The sequence below is a fragment of the Salvia hispanica genome, chromosome 5, assembly GCF_029641045.1.
Source record: "Salvia hispanica isolate PSC_SH4W2 chromosome 5, Shi_PSC_v1, whole genome shotgun sequence".
Classification (NCBI taxonomy): domain Eukaryota; kingdom Viridiplantae; phylum Streptophyta; class Magnoliopsida; order Lamiales; family Lamiaceae; genus Salvia; species Salvia hispanica.
In genome coordinates this window covers 26,089,792-26,108,306 of record NC_142696.1, presented here as the reverse complement: position 1 = coordinate 26,108,306, position 18,515 = coordinate 26,089,792, and the positions used below count along the sequence as shown (strand labels likewise).

The 18,515-nt window shown below is 34.1% G+C and overlaps 2 protein-coding genes and 1 pseudogene across 3 annotated transcripts; 2 read left to right on the top strand and 1 right to left on the bottom strand.

Moving 5' to 3' along the window:
• Positions 1-4,544: 4,544 nt before the first annotated feature.
• Positions 4,545-5,496, top strand: LOC125189613 (uncharacterized; annotated as a pseudogene).
• Positions 5,497-10,443: 4,947 nt separating this feature from the next.
• Positions 10,444-16,297, top strand: LOC125189124 (wall-associated receptor kinase-like 1). Of its 2 annotated transcripts, none has more exons than XM_048086345.2 (6): positions 10,444-10,989; positions 12,450-12,854; positions 12,991-13,503; positions 14,113-14,469; positions 14,582-14,758; positions 14,868-16,297. In XM_048086345.2, exons 1-6 carry the CDS (start codon positions 10,476-10,478, stop codon positions 15,971-15,973), a joined length of 3,072 nt encoding a protein of 1,023 aa, XP_047942302.1. In that variant the 5' UTR covers positions 10,444-10,475; the 3' UTR covers positions 15,974-16,297. The 2 variants fall into 2 exon arrangements, with proteins under 2 accessions (XP_047942302.1, XP_047942301.1); XM_048086344.2 differs by having other exon boundaries at positions 14,537-14,758.
• Positions 16,298-16,841: 544 nt separating this feature from the next.
• On the bottom strand, positions 16,842-18,158 carry LOC148926549 (uncharacterized). Its single transcript, XM_089059168.1, has one exon. The coding sequence runs from the start codon at positions 18,156-18,158 to the stop codon at positions 16,842-16,844; it is 1,317 nt and encodes a 438-aa protein (XP_088915294.1).
• Between the last annotated feature and the right edge of the window lie 357 nt (positions 18,159-18,515).

Sequence of the window (18,515 nt, the reverse complement as noted above, 5' to 3'; positions counted from 1 at the left end):
ATATTATTTTATTTCTTTACCCATAATGTTTTCATATGCATGATATTATTTTAAACATTATTGTAGTTTTACCTTATTCTATTCATATCAATATTGCAACGTTATTTATTGAATATTGCATTTTACTTCTACATGGTTTGCATATTACATACACATTATTGTATTTTGTTCCATACTTTTTTGTTGGCGCATGCAGTATGCCTACCATATTTCAGTAATGTCTTATAATTTGCTTGTTACTAAATTAAGATTTACATACTATATAATAATATTATTTTGTTCATTCCACATTTTACTCAATGTCATGGTAGTACAGAATATGACTACTAGATTGCATAGTATTGTGTTGAGTATTGCTTTATGATGAAATAATATTTACATGTGTTCGAAGTTTACATTTTTTTTAATGTGCAGTACAACACATTACAATATAAAAGAGTCTGCATTATATACAACTTGTTATTGCATTAATCAATAAATAATTGTTGTAGAGTTTACATTACATAGAAATATTTTTGAAATAGAAAAATACATTGACTTCCATCCATCACATATAAATGTAACAAATTTGATCCACACCAAGTCATCATATTCTTCGATTTCCATAAACCTGAAAAAATAAACAAAATTCAATTGAAATTTATTACAAAAATCAATTGAAATTTATTATAAACATGTGAGTGTATAGTTTTAATTTTCAAATATTACATTGCATAGAATAAATACTACTCCCTCCGTCCCGCTTTAGCAGTCCCATTGACTTTTCTGCACTCGTTTTGTAAAAATGATAATAAATAGTTAAAGTAGAGAAATAATAAAGTAAAAAAGAGAATAATGTAGATAAGACTCTTCTCTATATTATTCTCTTTTTTATTTTATTATTTCTTCACTTTATTTATTTATTATCATTTTTACAAAATGAGTGCAGAAAAGTCAATGGGACTGCTAAAGCGGGACGGAGGGAGTAGTACATTATATTACATAGTATATTACCCAACATAATATCCAGTAATATGCAATTACATATACTTTGGAAAGCAAGATCACTATACCAAATATGATGCAAATTCTAGAAGATAACTAATTTTAATGTGAGGTTTTGAAAAGCAAGCAAATCACATTGAAGAGAATGCAAATTCGTATAAAGAAACAAGCAATTTTTTGAATTGTAATATGCGAATCAGTAATACTCAAGCATAAAATAAGCTACCTAACAAAATCGACCCAAAAATCAGAGCAACAACACTTCTATGATTATCAAGCAATTACGAAAGAAAAAACAAGCAAATTTTTATCATATAACAAGCAATTTCAAGCATAAAATAAGCTACCTAACAAAATCGACCCAAAAATCAAAGCAACAACACTTCCATGATTATCAAGCAATTATGAAAGGAAAAACAAGCAATTTTTTATCATATAGCAAGCAATTTCAAGCATAAAATAAGCTACCTAACAAAATCGATCCAAAAATCAGAATACGAAAGAAAAATCAAGCAATTTTTTTATCATATAGCATGCAATTTCAAGCATAAAATAAGCTACCTAACAAAATCTACCCAAAAATTAGAGCAGCAACACTTCAATGATTATCAAGCAATTACGAAAGAAAAAACAAGCAATGTTTTATCACAAAGCAAGCGATTTCAACCATAAAACAAGCTATCTAACAAAATCGACCCAAAAATCAGAGTAGCAACACTTCCATGATTATCAAGCAATTACGAAGGAATAAGCAAGCAATTATCAAACAAAATACAAGCAACACACATTGATTGAACAATTTTTCAAATTTGCAAAATTCCACAACCGAAAACATTGGGACCAAAATATCAAAATCAAGATGGGGATGTTGAACCAAGTCTCGGCAATGGCAAAAATCGACCTAAAAATAGCACCAACTAAACGACGTAGTTAAAATAGATAGCCACCCAATCTTTCGACAACAAAAACAGAGAAGCAACACTTCTAGTATTATTAAGCAATTACCAAGGAAAAAGCATGCAATTATAACATTTTATAACATACACTAGAAAGCCACAAACAAAAAACATAAGGATGAAAACACCAAAATCAAAATGGAGATGCACAACCAGGCCTTAGTGACGGCGAAATCGTCCTAAAAATCGTGGCAACTGAATGACAAAATTGTATTAGAAATCCGCCGACTCTTTCCATGGCAAAACTAGAGCAGAAACACTTGCAACTATGCTCCACCCATGTCAATAAAACCCTCAACAACGAAGTGAAAATTGGGGTCGTTGTAAACCCCACCAAAAACCGCAGATATTGAACGAAAATATATCGGAACAGAAAGAACATAAGGATTTATGAGAGTAGTGGAGGCGCAATTGTGAAAATCCTATAAACCCTACAAACCTCAAGAGAAATTGTAGAGAATCTGATAGGAGAATTGCTTTTAATCTTCAACCCTGGCGTCTTCCTTTGGTATCGAAATCGGCGACATGGGTGGAATGGAGTGTGATGGATGATTGAAGAGAGAGAGTCTCTTCTCATTTAGGATTTGATTTACAAAATATACGTTCCCTGAATTAGAGGATGTCCATATTCAAATCAAATTAATATGGATTGACAAATATACCCTTAGCAAGCAATATCTTATACATTAACATGCAATTCGGACTCTATTTCTACAAATCAATCTGACGCGTTTATACAGAGATCCAATGAATGTAATTGGTGGTACATTGTCACTCTAACTATGGTGTCACCCTAGTGCTCCCCTTAAAATAAGATATATATATATATATATATATATATATCTTATTTTGTTTGTTTGTTTGTGAATAATATTTAGATAATATTTGTTCATCTCTCTTTTATTCTATATCTTGCTGTTATAGAAAATTATTTACTTTGATTATTTGGGATTGCCAAATTGAGTATTATATTCATTTTGTAATGTTTCAATGAGTTAGTAGTGGTCTCCAATTTAAGTTTCTAATATGTATGTACTTATTGTGCATTTTATTTTATGTAGATGCAATTTAAGTTTCTAATATGCATTTACTGAATTGTGCATTTTCTTTTATGTAGATAAATGTATCGTTATTTCAAGAAAGTTTCTCCTGTTGCCGAGGTCTCATCTTCGTCAGTGAATGAACCTCCACTTCTCCAACCACAAGAGTTACTGATTGAAGACAAAGATAAAGTCGATTTAGAGGATGAACCCGCACTTCTTCAATCTCAAGAGTTACCAAATGACGACAATGATAAAGTTGATTTGGAGAAGCTTCCAAGTGATCCCGGGAACGACCTGACATAATGAGTTATCCACAAAACTTAATAGAACAAGTTCATAGAGCTTATTTACTAAGAGATCCATGTCAACCACGCAACCATAATGTCCTTTCTACAAGTAATGGAAATTGAAAACGTAAATTTGTCTCACTTTGGTTTGATGAATTTAAGCCTTGGTTGGAGTATAGTGTTTCAAAGGAAGCTGCTTACTGCTTATATTGCTATCTTTTCTCAAGACTTCACGGAAATGGGCAACATGCCTTTGTATAAAAATGATTTACTACTTGGGGCAAGAAAGAAAGGTTAAGAGATCATGTTGGAAATCATACAAGTGCTCATAATAGGTGTAGATTAGCATGTCAGGATATTATGAATCAAGCTCAACACATTGAAGTCTCTATATCAAAGTAGTCAACACAATCGAAGCTTGATTATCGCAGCAGATTAAATGCAACAGTTGTTTGCCTTCGTTATCTTATCATGCAAGGAATGCCTTCTCGCGGACATGATGATTTGAAGGATCCTTAAATCAAGGTAACTTTCTTGAGCTTTTGAAAGTTATTTCCTCTTGCAGCGATGAGATATCTAGTGTTGTACTAAAAAATGCTCCTGACAATCTCAAACTATCATCACCGAGAATTCAAAAAGACATCATAAATGCATTTGCTGTTGAGACAACAAAAGTCATTGTACAAGATATGGGAAATGATTTTTTCTCCATATTAGTTGATGAGTGTCGAGATATATCTGTCAAAGAGCAAGTGGGTGTTGTGGTGCGATATGTGGACAAGAATGGATGTGTTATGGAACGTTTTCTTGGTGTGGTGCATGTTAGTGACACGGTTGCGACCTCACTGGAGAAGGAACTTGATTCTTTGTTATCTACTTATGATTTAAGTGTATCTAGTTTGAGAGGACAAGGATATGATGGTGCAAGCAACATGAGAGGAGAATTCAATGTGTTGAAAAGTTTGATACTTAGGAGAAATCCCTGTGCTTATTATGTATATTGTTTTTCTCACCAGCTTCAACTCACAATTGTCGTTGTTGCCAAAAAGCATACAAGTATTGGTTCTTTTTATAATACTATCAACCGTTTGTGTAATGTTATTGGAAGTTCTTGTAAGCGCAGAGATATACTTAGAGAAAAGCAGAGAGAGAAAATTTTAGAGCGGATTGCAAGTGATGAAATTCATACCAGGAGAGGATTGAATCAAGAGATGGCGTTAAAGCGGCCTGGAGATACTCGTTGGAGTTCACATTATGGTACTCTTATCAACTTGATGCAATTTTTTTCTTCTATTAATGATGTTTTTGTATATGTGGGGGAGAATGCTCATGAGTATCCACATAGGGCTGAAGCTAATGATGTGTCAGCAATAATTAATCTCTTTGAGTTTGTCTTTGTATTACATCGTATGAAGCAATCTTGGGAATCACACATGAACTCTCTCAAGTGCTACAGAAAAAGGATCAAGAATTGTCAATGCAATGAATCTTGTCAAGGTAGCCAAAGCACGTTTGCAAATGTTGAGGGAAGAAGGTTGGGAGGGTTTACTTAATGAAGTTTCTGAGTTCTGTAACAAATATGAGATAAATGTTCTTGACATGGAAGATGAGTTTGTGCCTCGAGGAAAAGTAAACCGTAGAGCTGAAAAAAGGAAGAATCTCCACTATTATCGAGTTGGGATATTTTGTTTTGTGATTAACATGCAAGCTCAAGAGTTAAACCATCTTTTTGGTGAAATTAACACAGACTTACTTTCATGTATGGCATGTTTTGATCATAGAGATTCATTTTCTGCGTTTGATTTGGAGAAGCTGCTTCGTCTTGCTAGTTATTATCCATCAGAATTTTCTGGAGTTGCTTTGAAAGAGCTTGAAAATCAACTTGAAAGCTTTATTTATGATGTGCGGATAGATGAAAATTTTTCACAAGTATTTGGGATTGGTGGTCTTGCTAAGAAGATGGTTTCTACAAGAAAGCTTGAAAATTTTCCATTGGTTTATTTGTTAGTCAAGTTGTCATTGATCTCGCCGGTTGCTACTGCCTCAGTGGAAAGAGCTTTTTCAGCAATGAAGATCATCAAGAGTACTCTACGTAATAGTATGGGAGATCAACTGTTACATGATTGCTTAGTTCCTTACATTGAAAAGGATGTCTTTGTTCATGTTAGTAATGAAACTATTATGCAGCGATTTCAGAAGATGAAAAATAGAAGAGAAATGTTATGATATGATTGTATTTGACTTTAATATTTAAACATTATTATTTTATTTTTATATTTTTATTTTATTTTTTAAAATTATTTTTGGACCCCATCGTTAAAATCTTGCGTCCGTCACTGCGGACAGGGACACAGAGTATATTTAGTTTTGGGGGTGTAAAACTAAATGATTTGAAGCAATTCTATATCAAGTCATCTGTCAGGGTCCATTAGTTTGATGTTAATGGAGAAAGAAACTTATGTTTAAATCAAGCTTGACCCTTGCTCACTTGGCTTCAATCGTGTCAACTATCAAAGACCATGTTCTTGAACAATGATAACAGATAAGTGTATGGCACCCATCTGTCATCCCCTTTATGTTCAGTAAGTCGCACTTGACAAAATCCTTCTTCTACGACTTTTCTTTCAGTTACTGGCATAGGTCATTACCGTTGACATAGTCATCGATCTGCATATTATAATTATGATTCATAAAACTTTTTAATTTTAAATTTTGCACCCTCTGAATCTTATCTCATGATATCAATTGCTGACAAATAACATGCACAATTAGAAAAATAATTAATAATGCTCAAAGTCATGGATATTTGACTATAGAATTTCTGACAAAAATATTGTAGACTTGACCATTACAATTTGAGAACTATTTATAAGACAGAAAAACCCTTAACAAGCATAACTCTAATGAAAACGTGCCAAAAAGTTAATCTAACTAGAATTAATTCCTACAAATTCTCTATATTTAATACAATAAAAAAAATCGTTAAGGCCATTTTTAATGCTAATTGTATTTTTAAATATACCACCAATGCTTCAAAAGACATTCTTATTGTTGGTGACCCAACTAAAATTAGAGGACGCAAGTGGAAGCGTTCTAAAAAAGCAAAAGATTAAATTAAATTATCATTAATTTAAGGCGCTTTGTTTTGTGTTCTGAATTGTTGTTATTATTTAAAATTTTCCAATGCAATTAATTGCATTTCGATTTTTATGTCTTTAAAAAATAAGTTTTTGTACAATAGCTGTGACGCCCCACTTTTTGAACCCTAATTCTAGAACCATAAAATTTTTGCATTAAATGCTTTTAATGTCGTGAAGTATGTGCATTAAATGATGAGTAAATTAATTGCATGATTCTTTGTGACCTAATTGCGTTTTGGAGTTGAGATTGGTTTGAATAGTCTATATTGTTGAAAATGTGACGTGGCCGTGGAATGGTCAATGTCGTTAAAAAAATGTGACGTGGAAGTGGAATAGTCAAAAGGGATGAAATTGTGATGTGATCGTGTTAATTTTTGATGTGGGGTGAAATATATCGTGGCGAATTATTTCCTAAGGGATGAGTGAGATTACATAGGATTTTCATAAATATCATACATATTTTATTTGGAATTTTCGACCACCATGCTTTATTGGAGAGGAATCATATTTTTCTTGGATTTTATTAAATGCTTGGGATATTTATCCAAATTAAATCCAAAGTCTAATTATTCTCTAATTCCTTCATGGAATTTTCGACTCCTACCTTGTTCCTAGGGAGATTTCGAAAATCCCCTTATTTTATAGGAGAAGGAATTGTTTATTATCTTATTTGATCCCATATTTATTCCCTCTCATGAATAAATTCAAATATCCAAGCATATCTTACCATATCTAAACAGATCTTGCCATATCCTATTTAAATTAGAATTTAAATTTGATTCCTTGTGGGAGAGACTCAAAATCACGCCACTTTCCTAGTATTATTGAGAGAATTATTATTTTTATTCTGCTTCGTGAAATCTCTTGCTCCATGAAAATCCAAATAAATCCTACGCAAAATTTAATAGGCAGAAATCGCTACTCCTTATTTTAATAGTGGGATTTATTATTTTCTACCCCGTTATATTTTATTCTGCTCCGTGATATTTTATTCTACTCCGTAAAATAACAAATTAAATCATAGGCTAATTAAATAGCCTAGATTTCGAATTACTCCTTATTTCTCCCCAAAAATCACGTCAACTCCCTCTTCCATATCTTCTCAAATCCTTAATTTATTTAATTAGAGATATTATATCTTGCACTCTATAAATACATGAGAAACCCTAACCCTAGCTCACACAAATCACGCTCCCTCTCTCTTGAAAATCACGCCTCCCACTCTCTCCACTCTCTCTCAATTTTTCTTCAATTTTTCTCCGATAATTCTTCATCTTTTGAGAAGAATTTAAGTTGAAGCCTCAAGAATTGTTGAAGAATCAAGATTATACTTTGTTTCTATCGATCGTTTTTATCAAGAAGAGGTATTTTGATCTATCTTTTCTCATCTAACCGATTAATCGGTGTTCTTAAACCCTCATGCATATAGATCGAGTGAGAAGGGGAAACAATTGATGAATGAGAATTGATGTGCGTGTGTATGTGTGTGCATCGGTGTGCGTGCATGTGTGTTTGTGTGTGTGCTTGTGATATGTGTTGAAGAACACTCATGCATAACATGATTTGATGATATATCTGGAGTTGTAGTGCGAATAAAATTGATATGATGAGCATGTCTGATTTTTTTGAATGATAATATAAAACGAATCGATGGGAAAAAGGGAAACGTTGGGAACATGCATGTTTTTGTGTAGATGATGAGACTTACTTGTGATACACATAATTTAAAGGTGATAACTCGCGCTCTCGGCGTGATAGCAAAGGGAAGAGCGTACTTGAGATCTAAGGAGTCGAGGTGGACTTTATTTACTAAACTCTTTTATTACCAAAATAATGATTATGGTGTTATAAGGGTGGCTTAAAAAATTATGCCATGCCTGTGATTATTTTGATGATGTTGTGTGTCTGATGCCTAGTTTGTGAGTTCGCTCCATTAGGCTATAGGGCTATATAAACGAATTCGGGTCTGAGTAGGGCCGCAAACCCTATTAGGCTAGTGTACACAGTTGGGATCGGGAGCCGTCCTTGCTAGTCGGCCGGTCTCGTGGGCGAATAGTGTGGCCTCACTTTCGTCGCACTATGGAATTGATGTGAATTGTGGATTGTTGAGAAAAAGGGGGAAATTGTTTGACTGACCAGTTTATGAAATTATTTTGTGATACTCGATGATATTCTTTTATAAATGCAAACTCAAGTTCACTATGGTAAGGATGACATATCTATTAAAATATTTTGGCATGAGTCCACTGAGTATGTTAAAGTACTCAGCCCTGCATGTGTTTTCCCTATATGCAGGTTGAGCGGCGACGAGCGGTTGGCGGTGTTGAGAAAATTAATTGAATAATAATAAGATCATTTTGAAACATCGAGTGGAGCTGTGTCTTCATACATGACTTCACTTTTCTCTTGGATGCTTCCGCTGAAACATGAACTTCTTATCGTTTAATTGAGTTTGAACTTATTCCATTTTGTTTAGAATATCGAGACATGATACATTTTGGATTATATTAAACCCTTGTCGTTTTGGGCATAAATTGTGATATCTATTCTTCATTGAATTTCATTGTTAAGCCGTTGCCTTATTGTTTTAATTGTTCATTAATTACCTTGGTCAAACACTTTTAATGAAACTCTAGCCTACGTTCTTGTTGCATTTAAATTCGCCTAGATCGCGATCGTCGCATTTATTATACTCTAGAAGGGTGGTCGTGAAAATAACTCTAACCTCATCATGCTTCATTCGTCCCATTAGTATTGAATCATGTTTATTTTTAGGCAATTTCATTAGAACTGAGTCATTTCATTTTTTGACAAAATATATATACTTTAAGGAAATGTTCACGTCCAATGCCTAAATATTTATACAACGTAAGAGGTGGTTAAAAAATGTCTGGCAACTACTAATCAAATTGTCAAGAAATAAATATACGTGGTCCCTATAAATAATGTGGTATACAAGAGAGTCTCCCATGGCCATGATCACATCTCCATTCAAATTGTCAAGAAATTAATATACGTGGTCCCTATTAATAATGTGGTATGCAAGAGAGTCTCCCATTTCCATTCACGATTCATCCCCACCACAAGTCTACTACGACCAAACATTTAGTCTTTATTTTATTTTATTTTTTATGAGTAAATAATTTTAAATTTAAAGGTCGCGTCATATATAGCTTGAGACTTTTGGCCTAAAGCATTAACTTAACTATTGCTTGACCAACTCACATACGCAACATTTTGTGTATACGGTATGGACTTGGTTGTTTGTAAAAGGGAGTGGTGAATTTGGTTGTATTTTCTTTTTTACCTTTATAAGATAATGTTTGGATTAGAACACATATCGTTTTACAAAATAAAGTTGCATAAAAACTGTGTCGCCCAAGGAAGGGGTCATCTTTCTTATGACGGAGAAGTATAAAACCAATACTATATAAATATGAAACTCATATTCCACTAACTTTTTCCACTCATTTTTTATCGCATTTATTAAAACGAGTTAAATGTCGGTAATATTTCACATATGGAGTGAGTGGATGAATCAAGTGTAATGTTGAAAAGTGAAAGTGAGATAATTAAATAAATAACATCATGAAAAGGACAATAAACTATTTATTTAATATAGTATAACTGTATAAGTCGTCTCCAAAGTGAAGTAGTGAGATGTTTTAATCAAATACTTGAATTGGTCTAAAATGTACATATACGTAACTAATAGTCGTCTCCAAAGTCAAGTAGGGATACTACCTCCGTCCCCCAAAATTTGCTATACTTTGACCCGACACAGATTTTAAGAAATGTAATGGAAAGTGAGTTGAAAAAGTTGATGGGATGTGGGTCCTACTTTTAAAGTATTAGTTTTATAATAAAATGTGAGTATGAATGAGTTAATGGAATATGGGGTCCACTACCAAAAATAGTAAAAGTGAAGTGTATCAAATTTTCAGGGACGGACCGAAATAGTAATATGTATCAAATTTTCAGGGACAGAGGTAGTATTTTAAGCCAAGTTTTATTTATTTTTTATCAAGATAATTATACGCTCTCATTCAGCAAAACTCATTCATTATGTGTCCTCTGCAACTGATCATCTCTATCTTCCTAATTCTCCCACCATCACTACTCTCCGCCGCTCTACATGCCAAACCGGGATGCCTCGACCGGTGCGGTGATTTACTCATTCCATATCCATTTGGAGTTGGGCCGAATTGCAACCTCAACCCATATTTTGACATCAACTGCGATTCTTCCACAAATCCTCCAAAAGCTTACCTCTCCATATTGAAGAAACAAGTTATTGAATTCAATCAAACTTACATTCGCCTCCAAAACCCCTACATGATTTCAGCCTGCTATGATGAGGATCTCTCAACCCACAATCAACATAGTATGAGTGTGAACTTGTCGGGAACTCCCTATATTCTTTCTTCTGAAAACGTGCTCACTGTAATCGGGTGTGATGATATGGTGCTGCAATCCAACGGAAGTTCCACCCTTGGCGGCTGCTCGGCGTTTTGTGCTGACAAGAGTGCTGGCTTCGGAGACTGCCACTTCAATGGTTGTTGTCATCAAGAGTTCGAAGGTAATTGTGTTAGTTTTGTTTTGATTCGCAATAATGTTTTAACGTTACAATAACACATACTAACAGACTAACCGTCTCTTATGAATTTGTGACCAATTAAGGATTAATTATCTAATCTGTTCATATCTTTTTTGATTTATCAGTTAATACAAGATCTTAATATTCGAAATATGACAATTCTATCTCAATCTTTCCAACGTATCATATGGATGCTAATCTTATTAATTTGTTCAATTTCATCAAATAGGAGTATTTTAACTTGGAGATAATTGTTTCTAGAATATAAAATAATAAAATAAAAATATTAATTAAATCGCAATCATTTGGCTAAACTTTATCCAAATATTATTAAGAGGACAATCCCAGCGTTCACCTTCAATTCATCCAAATATGCGGACTTCTTAATTTTAATCTATGCGAAACACTCCCTCGTATCTCCATTAAATTTCTCATATAAATTTCTCATATTTTTTTATTGAGTAATTTCCAATAAATATCTTATTTCATTTTTACTATTTTAAATGATGGATCACATATTTTACAAACTCATCCTACTCACAATTATTATAAAATTAATATTTCATCCGTCCACAAAAAATATTCATATTTTGTCATTTTAGGATGTCACAAAAAATTGTCCATTTCAAAATATGGAAAGTTTATCCCTTATACTTTACTCATGTTTTCTTCTCTCTCATATTTTACTTTAAAGACTTTTTCTTCATACCTTTCTTAGTTTACCTATTTTTTTTATTCTCTTTTACTTTACAATATTTTTATTAAAACTCGTATCATTCACAAATAAACAATTTTCTTATGGTCGAAGTGAGTATAAAAAAGTAGGATTCACATCTAATAAATTTTTTACTCAGTTTCCTTCACTAAGTTAATATGACACATCTACTGGGGAGCGAAAAGAGCAATTTTTTTAACAAAAACATTGGATACTCTCTTATGTTGGCTACAAGTTTCTTATTAACAAAGATAAGGTAGTGGCTATATTTGTAAAGAAAATTAGTAGGGTCAAAGTTCGAATAATAGAAGAATAGTCTTTTGCGAAATCATGCAAAGGACAAAATTTATAACGTTACTAAGAGTATGAACTTTTCATTTTTAGTTAATCCCATAAAAGTATGAATTTTCTAATTTTAAAATATTTAATACTTAACTAATAATATGGAATTCACTACCCACTTACACTACTTTCACTATTATCTCTATTAATCTCTCTTACATTATCAGTTATGCATTAAAACACATGTCCAACCAAGAGTGCATACTCTCGTGTAAAGGAGAGAGAATAATATACTTTTTCCATTTTTCTATTTTTGGAATTTAATTCTCTACACATTAATGTTGTGAGTTTCGCTGTTCACTACCTACTTTTTTTCTTTCAATTCTCATATTTTATCAAATTCACATTAAAATTATTCTCGTCTCCAATTCCCTAACTATTTTAGGAGTAGAAGGAAGTACAGGACTTTTCTTGGAAGCAGAACTGATTGACTTGAGCGGAAGATCACAACGTAAAAAGCTTTTCCCATGCAGCTATGCCTTTATCCAGGAGGCGACAAATACTAATGAAACAGTATTTTCATATCCTTTGTACTATCTGAATAACTCAACGGCATTGTTAAATGATGATTGGGCTTCTGCAACAAGGCCACTAGTAGTGCGCTTGGACTGGCTCATTGAGGCTGAGAACTGCAGCCGTGCTATGAATTCCAGCACTTACGCATGTCTAGATGAAAAGAGTGTTTGTGTTGATTATAGTACATATTCGTATAACAAAGATGTTACAGGATACACATGTAGCTGCGTGCAAGGGTACGAGGGAAATCCGTACTTACTAGGAGGATGCCAGAGTTAGTTTCTTTTCTCTCTAGTTTCCATACTTGATATGAAATTCAACACATGAAGTTTAGTTAATTTCTAGTATGATGTTTATTCTAAATACATGGTTGGGGTAACTTGGCTCTGTCTCATTTGCTTCTTTGCTAGCAATTTCCTCTTCAAGTTCAATTGCCAAACGTGGATGCATAGATCAATGTGGGAAAGTATCGATTCCATTTCCATTTGGTATGGGTCCAAATTGCTACCTGGAGCCATCTTTTGAAGTTTTCTGCAACAATGACACCAACCCCGCGACACCCTTCCTCAGTCTTTTGAACACTGAAATCGTTGAGCTGAACTCATCAAAAATTGTCGTCAACTACATGAACCTATCCTCTAATTGCAACAGTGGGTCAGACTATCAATCTGAGCCAAGATTAACAATTGACTTGTTGAAAACGCAATATAGTTTATCAGATGACAACTGGATCACCGCCGTTGGCTGCAATGTGATGGCTGTCGGGGTTATTGGACAAGACAAACGAAGTTCTATTCGCAGCATCTGCACAGCCATTTGTTTCGACAGTATGATCTATGCTGATGGTAGAACTATAGCATCGTGCGAATATGGACCAACATCTTTTGCAGGTGAAGGTTGTTGCAGAGTACCAATTCCAATAGGTAATAATCATTTGATTTCTAAAAGAATTTGATAGGTATTTTTGGTTTATAATTATGGGTCGTTTTTAAGATTACTTTGAAAATGTTCGGCACCGGATTTTATAGTTATTTTTGTAAATAAAGTGAGAGAGAATAAGGGTTCAGAGTTACGTTGGAGAGAGAAGCTGATATAATGTTATTTTTTGTATGGGATGTCCAAAACAAGATAACAAGTCACTTTTATCAGCCTAGAAGGAGTATTTAATACTATGCTCCGAGATATTTTATTTTCTACATTCGTTTTGAAAAAATAATTATAAATAATTAAAGTAAAAAAAGAGTACCGTTTTTTCACTTTAATTATTTAATATTATTTTTCCTAAATGAGAGCAGAAAATGAAACGCCGCGGAATGAAGGTAGTAGTAATTTTCATGGTACACTTCCTTGCAAACCTGTAATCCTGTACATTCTCTAAGGGTTTGTCTAGTTCGTTTTATTTTCTACATTCGTTTTCTAGTTTTATCAAGAAAAAGATATTTATAAGCTCAAGATATAGTTATAATTCTATATACTATCTTAACTAGGAAATGTTGCGGTTATAAGTGATATATGTGTTGGATCATTTGCAGGTACAACTTACCTTGAATTAAATATGACTAATCTCAAAGAACCACGGACAAGTGTCAATATTTCTTGTAGCTATGCCTTCATTGCATATGCTAAAAGAATGAATGAAAATGATCGTTATAGTAGTGGAATCTCGTTCATGAATTACTCAAACCCAGTCCAACTTTATGTTCAGCCGAGCTTGGCATTGGATTGGAGGATCGGAGCGATGAATTGCAAAGAAGCACAGCAGAATCTCTCTAATTTAGTATGCCAAGATAATAGTGAATGTGTTGATTTTGATGCTACGCTTGGAGGGTACCTCTGCAACTGCTCCAAAGGATACATAGGAAATCCTTACCTCAATCCAGGGTGCCTAGGTTGGTTACCTCTAATCTTTTGCCTTGTTATGCTATAATGATTCACTATTTCGAAATTCACCTACAGATTTATGCTTTATCAAATTACGAAGAGTGATTATGTATCGAGCAGATATTGATGAATGCGCTGATAATTCAACTAATACATGCGTCTCAAATTCAATTTGCCGAAATGGTCCGGGGACATTTCGCTGCTCGTGTCCAAAAGGGTATATTGGTGATGGGAAAAAAGATGGCACGGGATGCATTTCGCAGCCGCCATCCAAAACCAAGATGATTATCTTGATAGGTAACAATATACTGGTCCAACTCTCATATCAATCAGATATGCTTTGCTCATTGAGTTTTACTTATATGTAAAATTGAGTTAATTTTCTCACAATTAAGATTGCATGTAGGTATAGGCTCTGGAATGGGGTTTCTGCTTCTAGTCTCGATTTTCTTTTGGTTATATAAATTGTTGAGAAAGAGAAAGGAAAAAATGGTAAAAGACAAATTCTTCAAACGAAATGGTGGTCTTCTCTTGCAACAACAGACGAATGAAGGGGCACTTGGAAAAACAAAAGTTTTTCCTGCAAAAGAGTTGGAGGTGGCTACAGATAACTTTAATGAGGGCAGAATTATTGGACAAGGAGGGCAAGGCACTGTCTACAAAGGAATGTTATATGATGGTAAGATTGTTGCGATAAAAAAATCAAAGTTGGTCGAGGTAAATCAGTTAGAACAGTTTATAAATGAAGTGGTGATACTATCGCAAATCAATCATAGGAACGTGGTCAAACTATTGGGGTGTTGTTTGGAGACTGAGGTTCCTCTTCTTGTTTATGAATTCATGCCAAACGGCACACTTTTTGATCTCATACATGATCCAAGTAGTGAATTTCCATGTACATGGAACATGCGTTTGAAAATCGCAGCAGACATAGCTGGTGCACTAGCGTACTTGCACTCTGCATCTTCTGTGCCTATCTATCATCGGGATATCAAGTCTAGTAATATTCTTCTTGATGAAAAATATGTTGTCAAAGTATCAGATTTTGGAACATCAAGGTCCGTTGCTACAGATCAGACTCACTTAACTACTCTGGTTAAAGGCACGTTTGGATATTTAGATCCAGAATATTTTCGGTCTAGTCAATTCACAGAGAAGAGTGATGTTTATAGTTTTGGGGTAGTTCTTGTCGAGCTTCTTACTGGGCAAAGGCCAATATCTCTTGATAAAACAGAAGAGGAAAGAGGCCTAGCGGCTCGGTTCCTTGTATGCATGGAAGAAGAATGCCTGGGCACGATTTTAGATCTGCAAGTACGGGAGCATGGAAGAAAGGAAGAGGTGAGCCTAGTTGCAAAGCTTGCACAAAAATGTTTACACTCAAAAGGAAGAATGAGACCAACTATGAAAGAAGTTGCCACTGAATTGGAAAGTTTTAGGATGTCTGAAATATCTAGTGGTGTTAATGATGAATCAGAAGATGTGAGATCTTTTGATGATATGTGTCCACGATGATAGGCACTTAGTACACATGCAAGCTCAGTTATAAAAATGCTTCTGCATCATCACCAGACACGCATCCGTTAGTGTTAGTTGAAAGTGTATCATAACATAGATGCATTTATAGTAGTCTCGAATCAGATGATCAAGACTTGGTTATATGCGATCTCTGAGATTGAAGATGGGAATATCAAGTAATCGCTTTATAATTGTTTTAAATTTTTTTTATCACATGTTGATATTTTAGATTTGTGGTTTTGAATCTTTGTTATTTAGTTACTTGAATTTTGTTATTGTGTTGATTCGAAGTGAATGAATTGAAAGTTTATTATTACAGAATGTTTTTTATATATTGATTGCTAAGTTGTTGAGGAATGTGTGGTGAATAGAAATGGTGAACTGATGGAAGAAGAAGAAAGAGTTGAAGCTCGTTTTAGCTTAGAAGGTTCAGGAACCGTTGGATCCAGTATAGATTAAATCTTTTAATCTGGATCGTTGCATTCATACTTGTTGGAAATTTATGTGGAGATAAATGAAACAAGACCAACAAGGTGAATACTTTGTGTAGAGAACTCTTGTTGAATACTTGAATGAATAATGAGTACAAGGATCATCCTATTTATACTAGTGTAGGAATGCACTAGTTGGATGAACCTACACAAATACATATATCAAAATTAAAGTAATACATAGAATTAATACTAGAAGTTGGACCATTAGTTCATGAATCTAGGAAATACATTAATCTTCAATACTCCTCCTTAATGTTTTTCCGGTAACTTCAAGCTTCTCTCTCAAAAGCTGAAATTTTGCTTTCGGAAGGGCTTTCATTGACTCTAAATTGTTGAGCATAGCCCTTGGCTACAAGCCTTGCTTTGAATTTCTAAATGGTTTTGTCTGGATCCATCTTGAGTTTGGAAATCCAATTTACTCCAATAACATCTTTGTTAGAAGGGCGATTTACCAATTCCCATGTATCCTTCTCCTTGATCTTTTGAAGCTCCTCCTTCATGGCTTCAATCAAGACAGATTCTTTATATGCTTCTAGAAGGTTGTGAGGATCGAGGAAAGAAACGTTACAACTTTCATAAATTTCAGTTTGTAACCTTGTTTTCCTCTGCGGTGAATCTGGTGATGGATGGTCTTCATCTTCTTTCTTTGTTTGGACAGCCACCGTGCCTTTGCCTTTGAAATCCACCAATTCACCATTTCCCATCTTGACTTTTGTTTTGACAGAACAGTTGATGTTGGTGAAGATGCTCTCATTTGGCGTCATATGGTTGTTGCATCCACTATCAGTGAACCATGTGTCATTGATTTCTTCTTTTGAAATTTGACCAGCATAGAACAAATACTCGTGGTCTTCTTCAGAATAGTTGGCATGGTGCTTTTCTTTGTTCCTGCAGTCTGCTTCCTTGTGCCCAAATTTTAAGCAGTGCGAACATTGAGGCTTTCCTTTGTGGTAGCAATCACTTTCTGAATGATTTGTTCTGTTGCAAATACCACAAGGATGATATTCACCATTTATTTCCTTCCATTTGCTATCACTTGATCTCTTGAGATAGACTTTGGATTGAAAAGCATTTTCCAAAGTTTCTTCACTTCTTCTGGTCAATCTTTGCTCATGTGCTTGTAAAGACCCCATGAGTTCTACAAGTGATAGTGTAGATAAGTCCTTCGATTCTTCGATGGCTGCAACTACATGGTCATACTTTTCGGTGAGACTGATCAAGAATTTTTGAACAACTCTTGACTCTTCGATTGTTTCTCTATAAGATCTCATTTGATTGGCAAGATCAATTACTCTGGTGCTATATTGTATAGCATTCTCAGAATCTTTCATTTTGAGATTTTCCATTTCTCTTCTCAAGCTTTGAAGCTTAATGGTTTTGACCTTTGAACTCCCTTGGAATTCTTGTTGCAAGATCTCCCATGCTTCTTTTGAGGATGTGGCTCCCTTCAATCTGGGAAAGATGGCATCGCTTACGGCCATTTGAAGGTTGAATAATGCCGTAGCATCTTTTTGTTGTTCCTTCTTTTCTACCGCAACAGTGTTGCCTTCTGGAGGAATCTGTACGCCTTTTTCTATCACATCCCATAGATCTTTTGATAGAAAAAATGTCTTCATTTTGATACTCCAGAAATCATAGTTTTCACCAGCAAAGACGGGCAGTTGTCGACTTGCTCTAGAATTTGCCATTTTCTTCCACACCTTGATATAAGAACGACTTGGCTCTCGATACCACTTGTTGGAAATTTATGTGGAGATAAATGAAACAAGACCAACAAGGTGAATACTTTGTGTAGAGAACTCTTGTTGAATACTTGAATGAATAATGAGTACAAGGATCATCCTATTTATACTAGTGTAGGAATGCACTAGTTGGATGAACCTACACAAATACATGTATCAAAATTAAAGTAATACATAGAATTAATACTAGAAGTTGGACCATTAGTTCATGAATCTAGGAAATACATTAATCTTCAATAATACTAGCCATTGGTTAGTTGTGTGGGTTTAAAATTCTGGTTGTCTTCTTTCGTTTTCAGTTTT

Bases quoted from the DNA above. Each gene is read 5' to 3' on its own strand.
- LOC125189124 (XM_048086344.2), top strand. From the start codon at position 10,476: ATGTGTCCTCTGCAACTGATCATCTCTATCTTCCTAATTCTCCCACCA. The intron at 10,990-12,449 runs GTAATTGTGTTA...TAACTATTTTAG, and splicing joins TTGTCATCAAGAGTTCGAAG to GAGTAGAAGGAAGTACAGGA. The intron at 12,855-12,990 runs GTTAGTTTCTTT...CTTCTTTGCTAG, and splicing joins CTTACTAGGAGGATGCCAGA to CAATTTCCTCTTCAAGTTCA.
- LOC148926549 (XM_089059168.1), bottom strand. From the start codon at position 18,158: ATGGCAAATTCTAGAGCAAGTCGACAACTGCCCGTCTTTGCTGGTGAA.